The sequence below is a fragment of the Vanellus vanellus genome (genome assembly GCF_965231255.1).
Source record: "Vanellus vanellus genome assembly, chromosome: 2".
Taxonomy (NCBI): domain Eukaryota; kingdom Metazoa; phylum Chordata; class Aves; order Charadriiformes; family Charadriidae; genus Vanellus; species Vanellus vanellus.
Window position 1 is genome coordinate 165,892,351 of NC_138906.1, and position 17,351 is coordinate 165,909,701.

The 17,351-nt window shown below is 40.1% G+C and overlaps 1 protein-coding gene across 1 annotated transcript in view; it reads right to left on the minus strand.

Annotated features, from left to right (window-relative positions):
* PTK2 (protein tyrosine kinase 2) overlaps positions 1-17,351 on the minus strand; it is a 165,846-nt gene that overhangs the window by 69,643 nt on the left and 78,852 nt on the right. Inside the window, exons 8-12 of the mRNA XM_082498859.1 lie at positions 13,951-14,091; positions 13,152-13,229; positions 12,053-12,160; positions 10,651-10,768; positions 2,381-2,411 (exon numbers count right to left, since the gene is read on the minus strand). Coding sequence (XP_082354985.1) covers positions 2,381-2,411; positions 10,651-10,768; positions 12,053-12,160; positions 13,152-13,229; positions 13,951-14,091 — 476 coding nt within the window. The remainder of the gene's footprint in view (positions 1-2,380; positions 2,412-10,650; positions 10,769-12,052; positions 12,161-13,151; positions 13,230-13,950; positions 14,092-17,351) is intronic.

Consider the following 17,351-nt stretch of genomic DNA (forward strand, 5'->3'; position numbering starts at 1 on the left):
GGCCAATCCATTGCCCACAGTGACAGATTGTGAGGGGGAGAAAAGTCAGAAAGGAATCTACCATTTCAAACCCATCTGGGGGAGTAAGAGCGGAGAGAATGCGTTACCGTTTTAATTAGCATACCGATTCACAACAACAGAGGAAATTTAAAGGAAAAAACAAAGCCGAAGTTTTACAAACTTCGAAGATCAAGCTGTGCATGTCTAAACACTGTCAACGTACGTAATCTGATGGTGCTTCTACTTTCTCTGTTATCTACTGGAAATAAAGTTTGAATTGAGTTTTCGTCTGTAAGATGACTCATTCTGTACAACAATTTTAAATTCTTTACATGTCAAGTAAATGAAGAAAAACATTACATTTAAATGTAGTCAGGTATAGATGTTCATCAGTATCAGAAATTCCAATGAATTCTTCCAAATTTTTTCCACGTACATATATAAACACAATTTTAATGGTAAGAGAGTACTGCCCTTCATGCTTTCAGAAATCTGGAATTTCAACTGGCAAAGGCAAATCTTTCCAGATCCAAGATGCTGTTGGATAGTAGTTTTATATATTTGAAAAAAGCCCATTCCTCTGCTGCCAGACTAAGAGCATACGTGGAGCCCTTGTTTAAACAGAGTCAAGCATGCAATTTCAGTTTTGGTAAACTGTCCCAAAAATGGGAAGAAGCTTTGCCTTCAAACCTTATCCGAGAAATCCCTACAAATAAAAAAAAGGATACAATTTATGTAATTAGAAAGTTATTCTGTGTTTCTCAGTTGTATCTATTTAAGACAAGCTTTCCTTTTCCATATGAGTGAGCACTAAGTTTAGCGATTTTACTGCTTCCAGCAACAGCTTTAATTTCCTTTTCCTCCCTGCATTTTAACTCCTCTCTTCCTGCACCCTGGCTTGCGAGCACTGCAGCAGGACCTGTGAAGGAAGAGCAATCACTAGTATCTAACTTGCTAGTTTCTTGCTGATTCAGGAACACTGTCCCATACTCCACCCAACAGTTAAAAAAGTTATAATAATAATTCTGGACTCCTGCCAGGAATCAAGGAAGAAACAGAATGAGGCGGCTGGGTCAAAGTAGGCAGGGTCCCTGTGTCCCAAAGGAAAAAGGAAGCGATAAGACATTACAAACTGCTAAATTTCATTTGGTCTTTCAACAGTTATCTCCTGCTCCTGGATAGCGGTGACACTGCCCGGTAAGTTTCAAGGAAAACAATCCAATGAGAAGTGGCTTTAAACTGGGTCCAAACGTGGCTACAGAGAATGCAGTCAAGATTGAAAAAAAAGCAAAAAAAACCCCAAGTGGCTTGGTTAAAGGACTGAAGTTTAGGAGGCCACCATAAGAAACCGCATGTGGAAAGGGGAGAGAACCATCACAGCTTGCCACATCGGACGGAGACCGAGCCACTGACACCAGGAGTGCGGAGAATCAGCCGGAAGAATTAATCGGCTTGCCTACCTCTGCGTGATGGAATACCAATTCCAACAATATAAGAAGCATTCTTAGTTCAAGCGGAGTTAAATTAGAAATCTTTCCTTATTTACCTTAAAGCTTGGGAAGGAGAAAAATGCAGAGAGCATCTCAGCATATTTTACGTAAGAATTACTAGATGCAGACAGCATGTCTCAGCATACCTCGGATACCGTATCACCATAAAACTAGCCAGAGGAAAAAAAGGGCAGCTCAATTTGCCTGACACAGATTAGCATTCTCTACAAACCCACAGTTACTATCAGAAGAATTCTTCTACATTACTGTATGTAAAAAAAACCAACAAACAGATTAAGAAGTATTTGCTATGTAAATGGTATTCTTTATTACACTGAACCTAGAGATCTCAACTCAGACTGGCCCCATTACAGAAATTTTATTAACAAAAGGTGACATGACAGCTTTATGATATCAGAAAAAAAATACTTTCTGTATTTCACATAAGCAGAAAAGGGGACAAATAGGAAAAACAAGAGCATAGACTGACGCACAGATTGAAACAGCAATTCAAAAACTGTTTAGCATCGCTCCTGTAAGTACATTTACTCATGGACTCAAAATAAACAGCCTGAATCCCAGTCAAGTTTTTTCCAAAACATCCTTCTTTTGTTACTGTCAAATATGTTCAATGCATTATGTGCTTTTTCCCTCTGATTTTATTTCTGCTATCTGTATAGCTTAATGCTGCAGTCAGTCATTTATGCCCCATGGTCCCTAATGACCGCCTGCTATTTGTCCTAGAATCCAAAAGCAACAATAAAAATTAAGCACATATAAGCAACAATAAAAATTAAGCACATATAAAAAGTCCTAAAGCATCACTTAAGCAAAACTATTTTTCAAAACATTTTTTTTTAATATATAAGAAAAGAAAGTGTAACACTTACTTTGGTATTGACGGTAAAGCTCTTTCACCTTCTGTGTAAACAAAAAGAAAACAGGATTAAAATTTTATTCAAGTTTCCAAATAACCTTTCTCAATATGCAATATCTACATGCCTGGAGCAATAATCATCACAATCTCTCGGGGAAACTGTTGATTCAAAAGTCTGTTCTAGGCATGTATTTAGAGCAGCGTACCAACACAACTCCTTCTAACCAGTGATACAGACCTTTTGGCAAACTCTTATCTGAGAGAACAACGTATCCAGAATATAAAAGTTCTTTTGTATTCTTAACAAATAACTCCGATAAATCACCTTGCAGAAGGTATGACAGTATCTCATCTCTCTAGTGAGAAATGCTTTCCTTTTATCTCCAAGACATGCTAAGTGCTGACATATAAATAAAACAACTGAAGCCAACTTGGACTTCCAAGCAAGACAACTGAAATAAATCATTAAAGCATGTAACATATCGTATTAATTTCAAATTTGGTTGCTTAGTAGCCAGAGATGAAGTTGGCTTTTTGTAAACTATTTTCAAATCCTTGCTGGTCTTCCTCTGATAATGGTATTGTATAATAAAAACTTGGATGTACATCATCAAGCTTTTTTTTCCCTACTGGATTTGAGGAGACACATGGTGTCCGTGTGGGGAAGGACGACGGGGAAGTTACTAATCCTTTAGTAAAACACCAATGATTTATAGTAGATCAAAGCGTGAAGGGAAGGAGAGAAAAGGCAATTAAAATGGGTATCACTCTCTAAATCACTGTAGTGCTGATAAAGTGACTTGAGAGAAAACGGCAGAGCCACACTTTCAGGAAATGGCGAGGTATATTGATTACACAAAAATAATGTAAATTCTAGCTTGTTCTTATCCTATGTTAAAATTTCTGAAGTTTCCAGACCCTATAAAACTACAGTCTCACCTTTGCGTATTTTGGGACTGAGTAGAGAAATGCCCAATACCCTGACACCGTGCTATACATGGCAAACTACAGTATTTTGTTACCATTTTTTTTCTGTCTAACGGTAGAACAACATAGTTTGGCTCAAAACGTAGGTTTGTTTTTAAGTTTATTTGAAACAATGTTTAATTCATAAACGATGCAACATGGACTCTGAAGTTCAGAGATCCATTTTCCATTTCCTACAACTCGGCTGTACTTTCACTAATCAGGTCTATTGTTTCCATGCTAAATTTCTGCCGCGGATTGGCTGGCTGACTTTCACGGGACTGCTCAGACCTTTTAATGTTAAGAAAAACAACCTTTGGAAATCACCCAGGCCTACATAGTTTCGAGCAAGGATTCACTGTAATTTCCTATATGAGATAGGTATTGTATCAAGATGTTTCCTTTCATCATCTCAATGGAAGTCTACCTAATTTTAGTCAAACTACCAGTTTTCTTTTGGGGAAAAAAAAAAACCACTGCAGTGCAGGCATGCTCAGCAGAGCTCTTACAACCTCAAAGCTACAGATTAAATTCCTCCTCAGAGAGGAGACTCCAGCACTGGACTTGGGCTGCACACGCTCCAAATCAAGCCCAAGGCTACAAAGTCAGATCTCTCCCAGTGGGTTTCGACACAGGAATAAAAAGACAGGCTCAACTGTACTTAAAGGCGCTGAAGAGCAAACGGGTCCACCGAAGTGCAGAAAGGGTAAGAGAGCTGCAGCTCAAGGGCTGTTGGGGGTGTTGAAAAGGAAGATGCAGGAAAGAAGGGGAAAAAGGAGCTGTGACTTGGAAGAAGACCTAGAGCAGCTCGGCAAAGTGACTAGAGCACGTTCCTGAAACTGGAGAGCAGAGGAAGGACAGCAAGGTTATACAAGAAGCATGAGGTGGGAGAGAAGGCTATTGCGATGTTAGGGTGAACGATACCTTCTGGGAAGGGAAACGAAGGCAAAGATCCTGAAAGGTAGAGTGGAGTGACAAGTATGAGATCGGATGCTTGAAGGTGACAGCCTGGCAATAAAAAGACTGGGGGGAGGTACCCAGACAATAGAGGATTCACGCTGGATGGAACGGGGCAAAGGACATCAAACTCAGCGAAAAAGGCAGCAGAGTCATGCCCGCTACTGTGCGGGCACCCCTAGGGTTGCGAAGGAGACTCAAGAACCTGAAGTTCTATCTCATATCTCCACCAGCTGTCATCATTATTTGCGAAAGCATCCCATGCACTAGTTTACACCAAGTTATGATGCCACTGTTAATTATTTCAACACTACTCCCACATTTGGCAATGTATTTAATGGTTTAGATGTTGCTGATTAATCACGTGTGTTACTGGTAAATCATACCTATAGTCTGTTGTTTTTAAACACTTAGGAAACGATAGAAATATACAAACCTCTGTGTTAAAAGCAGCTTATTAAATTGCAAAGTTAACTTCATCATTTGGTATTTTTAAATTGCAATAACTGGTGTGCAACTAATGAGAAGCTATTCAAAATCATTTTCCTCACTGCTTAACGTGTAGCTCTATCACATACTAACTGCACTCTTTTCAAATTGTATTCTAAATTCAGAACTTTTAGTTTCCTCTAGGTTGGGGTGGTTTTTTTTTTTTGTGCAGAGCACATCAGTATCATATTTGGGGACTTCAGAAACATCAGTGAATGATTTCATAACACTTGCAGGGCCACAATGCTTCGTACGTTCAAAGTACTGACCTCAGCTGCAGATGAGTTTGTTTCTCTCTCCTGCAAACACAGACCCCAACTTCTCAAGAAAGCAAAAAATATAGGTGGCAACTGCTTTGTGTATGCTGAAGTCAATTACTACCTATCAAAAAAGATCTAAGAGAGATAGATAGAATTCTAAGATAGATAGATAGATAGATAGATAGATAGATAGAATTCTAAGAGAGAAAGATAGAATTCTAACTTTCCAATGTAGTATTAAAGTTCTTTAACAACGAGAATCCCGTTCTTTTCCTGAAGGTCTCCACTTACCTGAACAGCTTCCTATTGGTGCGAAATATAAAGGAAGCATTGTAATGAAATCTCTCACAACAAAATCCCGACTCCATCTTAACAGTAAACCCATTCTACATGTTTTGTGAGATAAGGAGAATGCAAATAGAAGTGGTATTATATAGCTAGTTGAAGAGTAGTAGTATCATCAGACAAGAAGGACATGGACCTGCTGGAGCAGGTCCAGAGGAGTCCATGAAGATGATCAGAGGTCTGGAGCGCCTCTGCTATGAGGACAGGCTGAGAGCGCGGGCATTGTTCAGCCTGGAGAAGAGAAGGCTCCGGGGAGACCTTTAAGCAGTCTGTCAGTACTTAAAGGGTGCCTACAAGAAAGCTGGGGAAGGACTTTTTACAAGGGCATGTAGCGATAGGGTGAGGCGTAATGGCTTCAAACAGGAAGAGGGGAGATTTAGATTTGATATCAGGAAGAAATTTTTCACTCTGAGGGTGGTAAGGCACTGGCCCAGGTTGCCCAGAGAAGCTGTGGCTGCCCCGTCCCTGGAGGTGTTCAAGGCCAGGTTGGATGGGGCTTTGAGCAACCTGGGCTGGTGGGAGGTGTCCCTGCCCATGGCAGGGGGGTGGAACGAGATGATCTTTAAGGTCCCTTCCAACTCTAACCCTTCTATGATTCTATGAACATGTAATTAAGGAGTAGCAGGTGACAAAGGTGCAAGGAATTGAAGACAGCTGGGAAAACGTTGAGATGAAATGATACGGATGGACAGAGAAAAGCAGATACTCTAACCCAAGTTAAATGAATTTTGTTCCCAAATTGGTTGGAAAAACAGGCAGCATTCATGGGTCCAATGAAACTAAATACCCATTATTTCTGATCATCTTCCTTTTCACTGTCCTGTGCTCAATTCTATGAGGCACGACAGATTTTGTTCTCATTAGCAGCAGAGCAATGCTCTGTCATGCACTGAACAGAACCGGACCTTTGTCCTCTGGGTTGGCAGGGGTGGGAGAGGTGGCCAACGCACGCTCAGCCCTGGGGAGAAGGAAGGAGCACACAGCACTGCTCTTAAGCCACAATCTGATGTATATGTTGACCTGGCACAGGGACAGCATCCCTCTCCTGGCTGCTGGAGATACGTGTCAAGTGGAGGACCAGACATGGAAGGAAGCTGGAAAAGCAAGCAGATGTAAAAAGAAAAAAGCGAAGCCAGAAATAAAAAACTACTATTAAGTAGTATTAGAGGCGCCTTCCCTTTCACCGGAGAAAATGCAAGAAAAATCTGTCCGCATTGAACTACTGTTGAAACGGCATTTTAAAGCTGATCTCACAGACGCCTCCATGCTCTCTGGATACAAACTGCTCACTTCAGGCAGTGCTTCCCAAACCGGTACTCAGCTGTTTACAGTTTATATCCCAAATAAAATACGAAATATTCATCAGCACTCTTGTAGGTCTGAGGTTAAAATTCATTACTAACATAATTCCAGGAAAAGCGTATGTTGTTTTTACAAGTTGAAACCCACAACGTTTTGCCCAATTCTACGTTCAATTAAAAAAAAAAGGGGGGATATGCATTGGGGTGTCCATGCCCGGATGTGGGCAGGGGCTGCCGGGCGGCACCTGTGGGGAGAGTTTCAGAGTTCTGACAATTTTGCAATTAACTATAAAGCTTGTTTAAAGTGATTAATAAATACTAAATTCAGCCACTAGACTTAGATCACAGGAAAGCTACTTAGCTACCTAATATCATTTAAAGTTTTTATCAGTTGCTTCATTTGTGCTCTTTGCCTGTAAGAGTTAAGTGTGATAACGGCAACACGAATATTAAGTTTAAAGTTTCCACATTGGTCTAAAGGGACCTATATATCAAAATATTTATGAAAAATAAAACAAACTTAATGGAAATACGCCAAACACTGTCCAGGTCTTAAACATTACCAAATTAAGAAAAAGTGGATTATTAACGGATAGCGAGACAGATATCATCACAAACCCACGGGTTCTTTTAGTAATCAAGAAGGATAATTTACGAGGAGACTTGCAATAAACATGTAAATTTACAATAAATAGGGGATGGGAAAGCTCAAAGAGGGGAGAAAGCACATCTGTTGGATCTGGAGTTGCTACACGATTTGTTTCTGATGTGCCTTGTATAATCAAAGCTCACTGTGGGAGGGATCTGGGAAGACAGATCATGGTGGGGACCGCTCTTCTGTGAAACGTTTAATTACTATGTTGAGTATTGCTATGAGCTCCAAAGGAGTCAAATCCAGCTGGTGGCCGGTCACTAGTGGTGTTCCCCAGGGCTAAATACTGGGGCCTGTTTTGCTTAATTATCAACGACCTGGACAAGGGGATTAAGTGCACCCTCGGTAAGTTTGCAGATGACACCAAGAAGAGTATCACACAAATAAACACACTCCATTAAACGCATTGATTTATTTTGGGCTGCATCAAAAGAAGTGTGGCCAGCAGGTCAAAGGAGGTGATTCTGCCCCTCTACTCCACTCTTGCGAGACCCCACCTGGAGTACTGCATCCAGTTCTGGAATCCCCAACGTAAGACGGACATGGACCTGCTGAAGTGTGTCCAGAGGAGAGCCATGAGGACGATCCGAGGGCTGGAGCACCTCTGCTATGAGGAGAGGCTGAGTGAGTTGGGGCTGTTCAGCCTGGAGAAGAGAAGGCTCCGGGGAGATCTTATTGCGGCCTTCCAGTACCTAAAGGGGGCCTACAGGAGAGCTGGGGAAGGACTTTTTAGTCGGGCATGTAGCAATAGGATGAGGGGGAATGGCTTTTAACTGGAAGAGGGCAGGTTCAGATTAAACATTAGGAAGAAGTTTTTCACTTTGAGGGTGGTGAGGCACTGGCCCAGGTTGCCCAGAGAGGTTGTTGAGGCCCCATCCCTGGAGGTGTTCAAGGCCAGGCTGGACATGGCCTTGGGCAACCTGGCCTAGTGGGAGGTGTCCCTGTCTATGGCAGGGGGTTGGAACTCGATGGTCTTCAAGGTCCTTTCCAACCTAAACCATTCTATGATTGTATGATTTTGCATTCATGCCTACCGGCAAACCACGGCGCAAGGCATAGTTGTGCCTTGTACTGTACAACATATAGAAAAATCAGAGATCTTGTCCTTAACAGAGCTCACTGAGTCTAGAAGACATAAATGATAAGCAAATCAGGTCAGAGGTCAAGAATTAGTAAAAGTGCAGAGTGGGCCAATATTTATTGCCACCTACAGCAGCAGTAAGTCAGGAGCCATGTGCCCTTCTAATCTTAAGACGGCAGTTGCTTCTATGCATCGTGGAAAAAGTAAGTATTGAAGAAGACACGGTAAATCCTGTAGAGATTTCGAGTGGGAGCTGTTCCCTTGCTTGGGCGAGAACAGCGTTGAGGGCAGCAGAGCAGGGACTGGTTGGGAAATGGAAACACACTGGAGCACAATCAATGCCACAACGCACTGCTCCGGCGGCTGCACGCTGGATGAACAGGGGTAAGACTTGACGAAGGCCTTGACTGCCCGTGGTTGCTGTTGTGAATGACGGAACTGGAAATCCTCAGGCAGTGGTATTTTGTGGAGTTAAGAGCATTTATGTATAGGTAAGGAAAGAAAAGGAAAGGAAGGCTGTTGTAGGAGAGGAACAAGCTGACAATGTCACTGGCAACGTAGACTGAACAGACCCAACTTCCGAAATACCACCAGTGCAGAAGTGGAAAGAATTGGATTTACCAAGTGCCTCTAAAGAAAAAGCAGATGGCAGAGTCCTCCATTAACTTAGTAAGACTGAGAGGTGGGAAGAGGTAATGTGTCAACATATGAAAAAGTTTCAAAAGCTCAACTTTGGCTACTATAGTTCCAGCTGAAAAACAGCCAATCCACTGGGTATTAGACGGAAAGTTTTGGAAGTGAATAATGACTGTAACAAACTCCAAACTATGATTTTTCAGAAAAGAAGAGGCACAAAAGTCAATCGCTCACAGGGATAGACTAATGAAATTAAAATCCTGGTTTGTGAGGCCAATTTTATTTCTAGTTTATTAACTAGCATTATCACTGCTGCTAGCTTATCCTTTTGGCATCCAATTTTCATGCCAATGGTTCATTATCACCGAGTTGCGCACCAGGTTGGCTAGAAGAGCTGAGTTTGCATTGAGGGAAGATTTTCCTTCGTATGGAGATAAGGTTGCATGACTACCGCAAAGTCTAACAAAGTTGCTTGTGTTGGAGCTAAAGGTTAGTCACACACACTAAGGGTGCAAATTTAAGAATAATTCGAACAATTACAAAGTGCTGTCTGAACATCTAACACCCTACATCACATTTCTTCATTACTGAATGTCCAAGTTTCAGCTTTTTTTCCTGTTTTCCTGCCATGCACAGGCAGGATGCTATGTATGGACCTGGGAAAGGCCTGAACTATGTCAATAATGTTATCCCATTTAAACAACAACAGACCAGGGCAAACCAGTGGCACAGAAAAGCAAAAGCACAGCTAAAAAGGAACTCAGCTTTAGACTGGAGACCTTCTGGGATGGTTTGTCTACTTTCTTGTGTTACAAATAGGGAAGAAGGAAACAGTTTATTCATTGTTTTAGATACCAAAAATGCGGGATTGATTTCCAGAAGTAAAGATCAGTTCAGGAAGACAGAAATTTCTGTTCTTAAGCAGCTTTGCTTGGGTGTTTTCCAGTAATCAAAGCTGGCTTAAATTAGAAATTCTAATGAAATTTAATTAAAATTCTGTCTTTAAAGTTAGGTGTACCAGCACCCTCCCTGGTTTCACTGCTTCTGGCTTGTGGGTTGCTACAAAAACAACTGATCAGCACTACAAAATACATATTTCTGCTTTAGTTCTATTTTATGAGAAAGGCTCATGAGACTGCTCTTGAAGTTTTGACTTTGTAAACAGAGATGTTTTGAGTATCTAGAAGGCAGGCAGAAATTATAAAAAATCATCACTGGTCAGAATCTTATCCAAATTCATTCTAACCAACCTCTCTGATTAGAACTTGTATATTAGGCAATCACATTTCAAGACAACGTGTCCTTCTTAGGAGTGCCTTTAATTACAATTTAATTACATCTGCTAGTTAAGTTCAGAATAGTGTAAAGCAACAGTTACTGAAAACTAGTTTAAACTATCAGCCATTAAGTAATTTTTGATGGAGTGACGTTTACTATCAGTGTGTCTCATAACAAAAATACCTCACGGTTCCTCCCTGAAAGACAAGAGCCCCCAAGTGAGGTTTTTTGCTGATACCTTGTGTCTTCTACTCAAATGCAAAATAATCTATCAGTAGATACAAGCACAGCAACTACCAGAACGAAACATCTCCTTACCTTTCTGTGGCCTGATAATAAAAGATTGCGTAGCTCCATTGACCAGTCGGCAGTATCCGTCTATCAAGTCGGCCATATTCTCTGCAATCGTTAAGGATGGCGCTGTCACTGTCAGAGGCTGAAGAAGGAAAAAAACAAGGCACCAACAAAGACGTATTATTGTAATCGCAAACACTGAGTAGAACAGCTGTGTCATTGCATCAGAACTTTACACACACTCGCAAACAGTAAACAGAAAAATGTGAGTGAGAAAGAACTGTCAGATTCTTATTTTACCTTTTACATAGCAAATTTGAAACATGAGGTTCAGAAAGCACAGCTGACAAAACCCTCCACTCAAATGTAATATTAATCTGAGCTTCTAAGCAGCTTGCTAGCTAAACTTTCAGTCAACCACTGTTCATTACAACCACTATGACTTTCATGGATATAAGTACGACAATTCTAAAGAAGCTGCTTATTCCTTAAAGCTCTTACAGGTGATACCCTTTTTCCACCCTTTTGCAGCAGTTTATTCTTTACCCTAAAAAGTAACCTTCCCTATCTCGAAAAAGATGAAAATAATAAAAAAAATACAGACAGTGCAAAAGATGAGAGACATACAGACAAGCTATTAATTTTAATACCACCAACATTCAGCATCCTCTGCACACATTTGCCAACTTGCTCCCAAGTTCTTCTTTATCACAGTGATCGTTTGCCAGTGCATTGGACCAAGGAAAAGATTTGATTTCACTCCCAGCTCTGCCTCCACGTAATATGAGGGAACAAATTTTCCCTCTTTCACATTTCCCCTTTCCACAAAAGTGAAATCACTCCGTTTCCTCTTTAGGGCGTAGCATCATATACATATGCAGGCTACTATCAAGGTGCACTTAAGGGCTGGTATTTTTAAATTAAGCTTTTTTTTTTTTTACAAATTTCAAAGTATACAAGCACCAGATGCAAAACCTAAAACATGTAATGAGCTCTAAACCAATTTAAAAAACGTATATTAAAAAAATAAAAAAAAAAATATCTATTTTAAATGATGATTGCTTACACTCAACTTCCCTTTCCTCTTAAGGAACAAGAAAAATCAAGCTGCATTATTCCCGGAATGTAAAATTTTAAAATATAATGCACTGGCTGTAACTACAGGAGGAGCAAGAGAGTTTAACAATAACTGAAGTCTTCATACGCACACACAGGGAGGCAGTCCCCAGCTTAAACGTGCACATACAAAAGTGAAGTATACTTTTAGTATACCATAATTACGCTGACAGTAGGAAAATTCAGAATGAAGTTACAGACCAGAACAAAAGTACAATACACAGAATATCTTCATTAAGAGTATACTATTCTCCACCCCTTCCCAGGAAAACCAAAGCTAGGAAGTTTATCACAACTGTCAATGTCATACCTCAGGTGCACCCGCTATCTTGAGTTGCAACATCCCTTTTCTGTCCTTGTCTTCACTGTTTGAATACTGAATAGTTTGCACTTGATTAAAGTCCGCTAGATGAGTTGGCTGCAGAAAGGCAACAGAAAAAAGTGGGGAAAATTTCAAAATTACGGCAAAATACTTAGCCATTATTCCTGATGTTGCAAACGCACGTGCAGAACTTGATCTCCAAATTACACTTGTAGAAGTCTGCTCCTCCGTTTCTTTCTACAGCTCCGTTAAGCTTTGGCTACCACCGCAGCCACAGCGTTTGCAGATGAAACCAAGCGCCCAGTTTGCCTACAGAGGTCACTGTTGAGTAACTCCAGGCACATGCTGAAGTACAGCGTGGAAACCACCTCTTGTGGGTAACTCAACAGTTACCCACATGGAACACGCACTCACAGCGTACTGAACACACAGCAGACTGCTGTACAAGGTATGTTCTCATAGGCGGCTACGTATTCCTCATCTCCAAAACTTTTCACTGCCTTTGAATGAATTTCAACAGAAGTTGGACACGGACTCAACTTAAGTCATGACTGTAAAGGTCCCAAGCATTTTGCTGTGAGAACCTGTCTGAACATGCTTCCTTGCACCATGGAGGAAATACTGTAACACAGCCCCCATCAGGTAATTAAAAGGTTGTTAAGGGTACGAACTAAAGCAAATAAGCCAGCAACGACTGCACAAATGCTCAACACTAACTGATTAAACAAGCTCTTCCTTTACACATTCCTAAGAAAGAAGAGAATAATTCAGAATAACTTTCATGTTTCATTGTTAAAAAGTCACCACTAATGCTTCGAATTCTGCAAGTGAGCACTTCACTGGGGACAAAAGCCAACAAATTCACTGCTAAGGCTGACACCATCTCTCTACTTAACCCAAGTGCATTTTCTCCAATCCCAAATCATGAGTTAATATCTGAGTAACAGCTGTATACGCCGAATTTCCCAGCTCCTCTGTGTTTAACTCAAAGATTAGACTCGCCATTCCCCTTCGTGTGAAGTTCAGTTCACAATAAGTCATGGTTGGTAAGACGGTAACTGAGAACAGAAAAGCGAAGTAGACTTACGTTTGCACCCTTGTCTGTAAGGTAACTGATTCCTTCTTCTGGGCCAATTGCCAGTTCCACTGAAATAATCCAGCTGGACTTCAGAACCGAAGGAGAAAGACAGGGCAAAATTTCAATAATAAGACAAGACCTTGCTATGAAACACTGTCCTCCTCTGTTATAATTACAGTTTTTAGTAATTCACCTCCAGAAGCTTTTAAACTCTTCAAACAATTTAAAATATATTTAAATCAAGCAATTCTATAAGTAGCAAAACTCCTCCTGACTGGTTTCCTGGGGATCCGTGCTACTCAAAATGCATTTCCATGTGTTTTATCTTAGGTCTCCATAAGAACTATATATTTCCTATATTTCCTCTTCTCATGGACATTGATGTTCATGCTCTAATTTCTACTTGAGTGTGTATTTTCACAAAGCTTGCAGACTTAAGGCCCTTTCTCAAAATTTGAAATTAGTAGAGGCTAAAAGGCATTAAAGGAAAATTTACAAACAGAAGAAGTTAGAAGTCTCATTTGCTTAAAAAAACAGGTTAAAAATTGCTTGACTTTCACAAACGAAGCACCAAGAAAAACATTTAATAATGTACAATTCTTACCCTACTAAGGAATGGTGCTTTTTGAGCAGTCAACTGAGAAAGTTCTAAATAAAATCAATAGATATATTTTGTTGTCCGGTTTTGTTGACCCATCTCTACCACAAAACAGGAACTAAGCAAGCAATTAGTTGCAGAACTAAGGAAAACCAATTAGACTCGTAAGTACAGCGTGTATTCTGGGGACCGTCGCATTCCTTTACTTACACCGAGAGCACACTTGAAGCATTCCTTGTCAAATCTGTACACTGGAGAGAGGATCTCAAAGAATTTCAAAATACTTTCTTCTCTATTGAGGTTGGCAAATTGTCGAAACGTTTGTTGGATTAACTTTCGTAGTGTTTTAGCCTGTGTATTAAAATGTTTAAAGATCGGTTATTTTAAATCTAATCAGTGACAGTGCATTTTAAGAGTTTCAGTCACTTAGTATCACTAACAGTTTCTTTATCACTGAGATTCAGACCATTTTCAAGAAAAAAAGAAGCTTCAAAATATAAGTAACAGTTCTACCTTCTAACTTTTACGCGGGAACAAAATTATTTCTGCTATATATTATAGTGGGAATATCTAACTAATAATGTTTTAAATAAATTACAATAAAAATCAACACGTCAACCTTTGCAACCTATTTTTCCTAGATTCCTCATTTCTCCCAACTTCTTAACTGTGTACCAATACAAAACCACAGCAACCTACACCTTATACTAGGGTTTAAACTTAAATCGCTGTTCTCTTATCTGGTAGCAACAACCCAGCTGTAGCTGTATCTTAACCTCTGTGCACAGTATCTTAGACTGGCCATAATATGGTGGATTCTTAAAGTCTGATAATATGCAAAATAACTTCCATATGAAAAGATAAAATTTAAATAGTAAATTAAAGATTAATGTAAAAGCAAACCAAACATTGAAATTAAACTATTTTAACTATCTTTCATATTTTATTAACTGTCTTCAGGGTACAAATAATCACATAGAGCAGCAGAAATCATCCTCCCAACATCTGGAACAGTGGGACAGAGCAAAACACCTAATTACATACCCTGAAAAATAAAGTACGTAGAAGACAGAAGCAGGCTTTCAAACAACTGCATTAAAAAAAAATAACGAAAACAAAGATAACTAAACTAAGAGTTATGAAAAGCAAAGTATCCGCCTGCACATAATGTGTAATCCCCGGGAAGGTTGCCACTCATATGAAAATAGAAACAGAATCTGAAAAGCAATCTCTTTAACATGCCCCAAAACTGAACAAGCAATCAAGAATCCTGAATAAAAACATCTGTTTCCCAACAGTAGAATTCATCTAGACAGAAGTGCAGCGCCTTCTCCTCATCTGTCCTAATCTTAACAATCATACAATCATTTAGGTTGGAAAAGACCGAAGAGCACAGGTCTGCTCCGAAAGTGTCGTAGCACCAGGTGACCCACTGTTTTTTCATCACTGTTTGCATCTCATAATGCCAAATTGTCAAAACCAAACACATATCTATTCTTTTTCCCTTTGCCAAAGCTTGCCCCTTATCTAACGTGACTGAATAGGTTTAAAAACCCCCTAGTAATACGCGTTTCTAATATATCTTCCAACTAACAACAATGATAGAGGGCAAAACCCTGCTTAGTTTTGCAATATGTCATGGTTAAGACAGGAATTACCATTGTTCCTCTACCAAAACATATCTGAGTGTCCTATTGTAACAGTGTTAAAACTCTTCATTCTTTCCTCTTGCCTATAACAGCTTCAGGCACTACACAAATATAAACTTCCTTTTGTCGTTAGCACTCCCAGTCAGATTAGGCATTCATTTTTAGTAACAGGATTTTTTAAAAGGAGTGTTCAGAAAAGAGTTACTCTAATAGCAGTGATCCAAGGGGAGTTGCATATTCACATACGAAATGATGATGAGTTTTGCAACACCACGTGTATGGGTTGAAAAAGCCCCTCAACGCAGCACGTAACCTGTACGTTATCAAGTTAACAGAGAAATCTGCCATTTTGTTGTAATTTCCAATTACTGTGTCACTTCAGCAGGACCTTTTACGTACATCATTACAACAGGCTGCAGATACTCAGGTAGGATAAAGAAAGCATCTGCCAGTCAGGAGACGTCCCTACTGCACCCAGAGCTGCCTCTGACTGCGTTAGGACACAGACACACTATACCGGACCTTTCTGTTATATTCCTTTTTAGGGAGAAAAACGACATTAAGGGAACTGAAGACCTTAAGCTTAACTGAACACCTGGCAAATACCAGGAGCGAGACACTGTAAAAAGAAAAAAATCTGCTAGCTCAAGTTGTCCCAAGTATTTCAGCCACTCAGTTGTTGAAAGATACTTTATTCTGCCCATGGTTTGCTCTCCTGGCCCGTTTCTGCATCATCTTGTCTTCCATGCGTTATGGTATATGTTATTTGGCTCTTTTAAGGCCACGAGGAAGACTTACTCTTCACTTTGAGATCATTAATAAGGTGTAACCACAGAAAGTCAGTTCTCAAAACACAACCTTCTCTTCTAAAAGAGAAAAGAGCCATTTATGAGAAATATCTGCAAATGACAACTTCAAAGGAAATGCACCGAAAATTTACTCTTAAAATAATTTCCTAAGAACATCTTTTGTTCTCTCAGCTTTTGCTCAAGGCATGCTAAAGGGTGACGGGGGAAGACTCCTAATTTGCAAACTAAACACAATGTGGTTTACATCCATTTCCCTTGACCCCCAATTGTTGGTTCAGCGTTGACCCCCAATTGTTGACCCCCAATTTTTGGTTCCCCCACGGTGTTTGCACACCGACTACGCCGACAAGCAGAGGGCACGGCTTAGCAGTCCCGTCACCTCGGAGGCACCCTTCACTGGGTGCAACGCAGGGAAGTTCCTTACTCTTCCCCAGTGAAGTAATGAAAATGTTGACTCAGTAACTTTTGCTCAGTGCTTGAATTAGGCTGACTTACTCTTTCTTGAACACGGACAGACAGAACTATTTCCAGTATATATAAGATATAGTGCACTGTCCAATGAATTTTATGTTTCCTCCTGGAGAAACCTCCCTGGAGACCTCCTGGGACAGTGCTTGCGTTCTTTTACGGTGTTATGTCTCACAGACACCCTGTCATCAGCTAATATACAGCTGTCTTAAACTCCTGACTTTTTAAAATTTATTTAATGAGCTCCCCAAATAAAGCTGAACTTCCTGGTTTTAAACCCCTGTATATCGCCTCATACTTTCCACTGTTAAATATTTTGATTTTCATTTTTCCAGTCTTGTCTTCTTTTACAGTGATATCCCCCGTACAGCTGGCATCTCCTAAATGTTTAACATCAACAGATTTGATTACCACTGCACTACACTCTAAGCTTTACCTCTCTATTAAGAGAGAAATAATTAATTTTATATTTTATGGCCATCAGGAGCCCTCCTTTGCCTGCCAGTTCAAAATCAATTGTCTTCACAAAGTGAAAGAGTCATTTAATCACTTGAACCAATCCTAGATCATTTTTAAGAGGGATTTCATTCTCATTAAAAAGCAGACCCATTCTTCCTCTTCATATGTGCAACACTTTAGTCGCGTCTTTGCAAGGTTCTACTCAGCTTCACCTTCTGGCAATCCT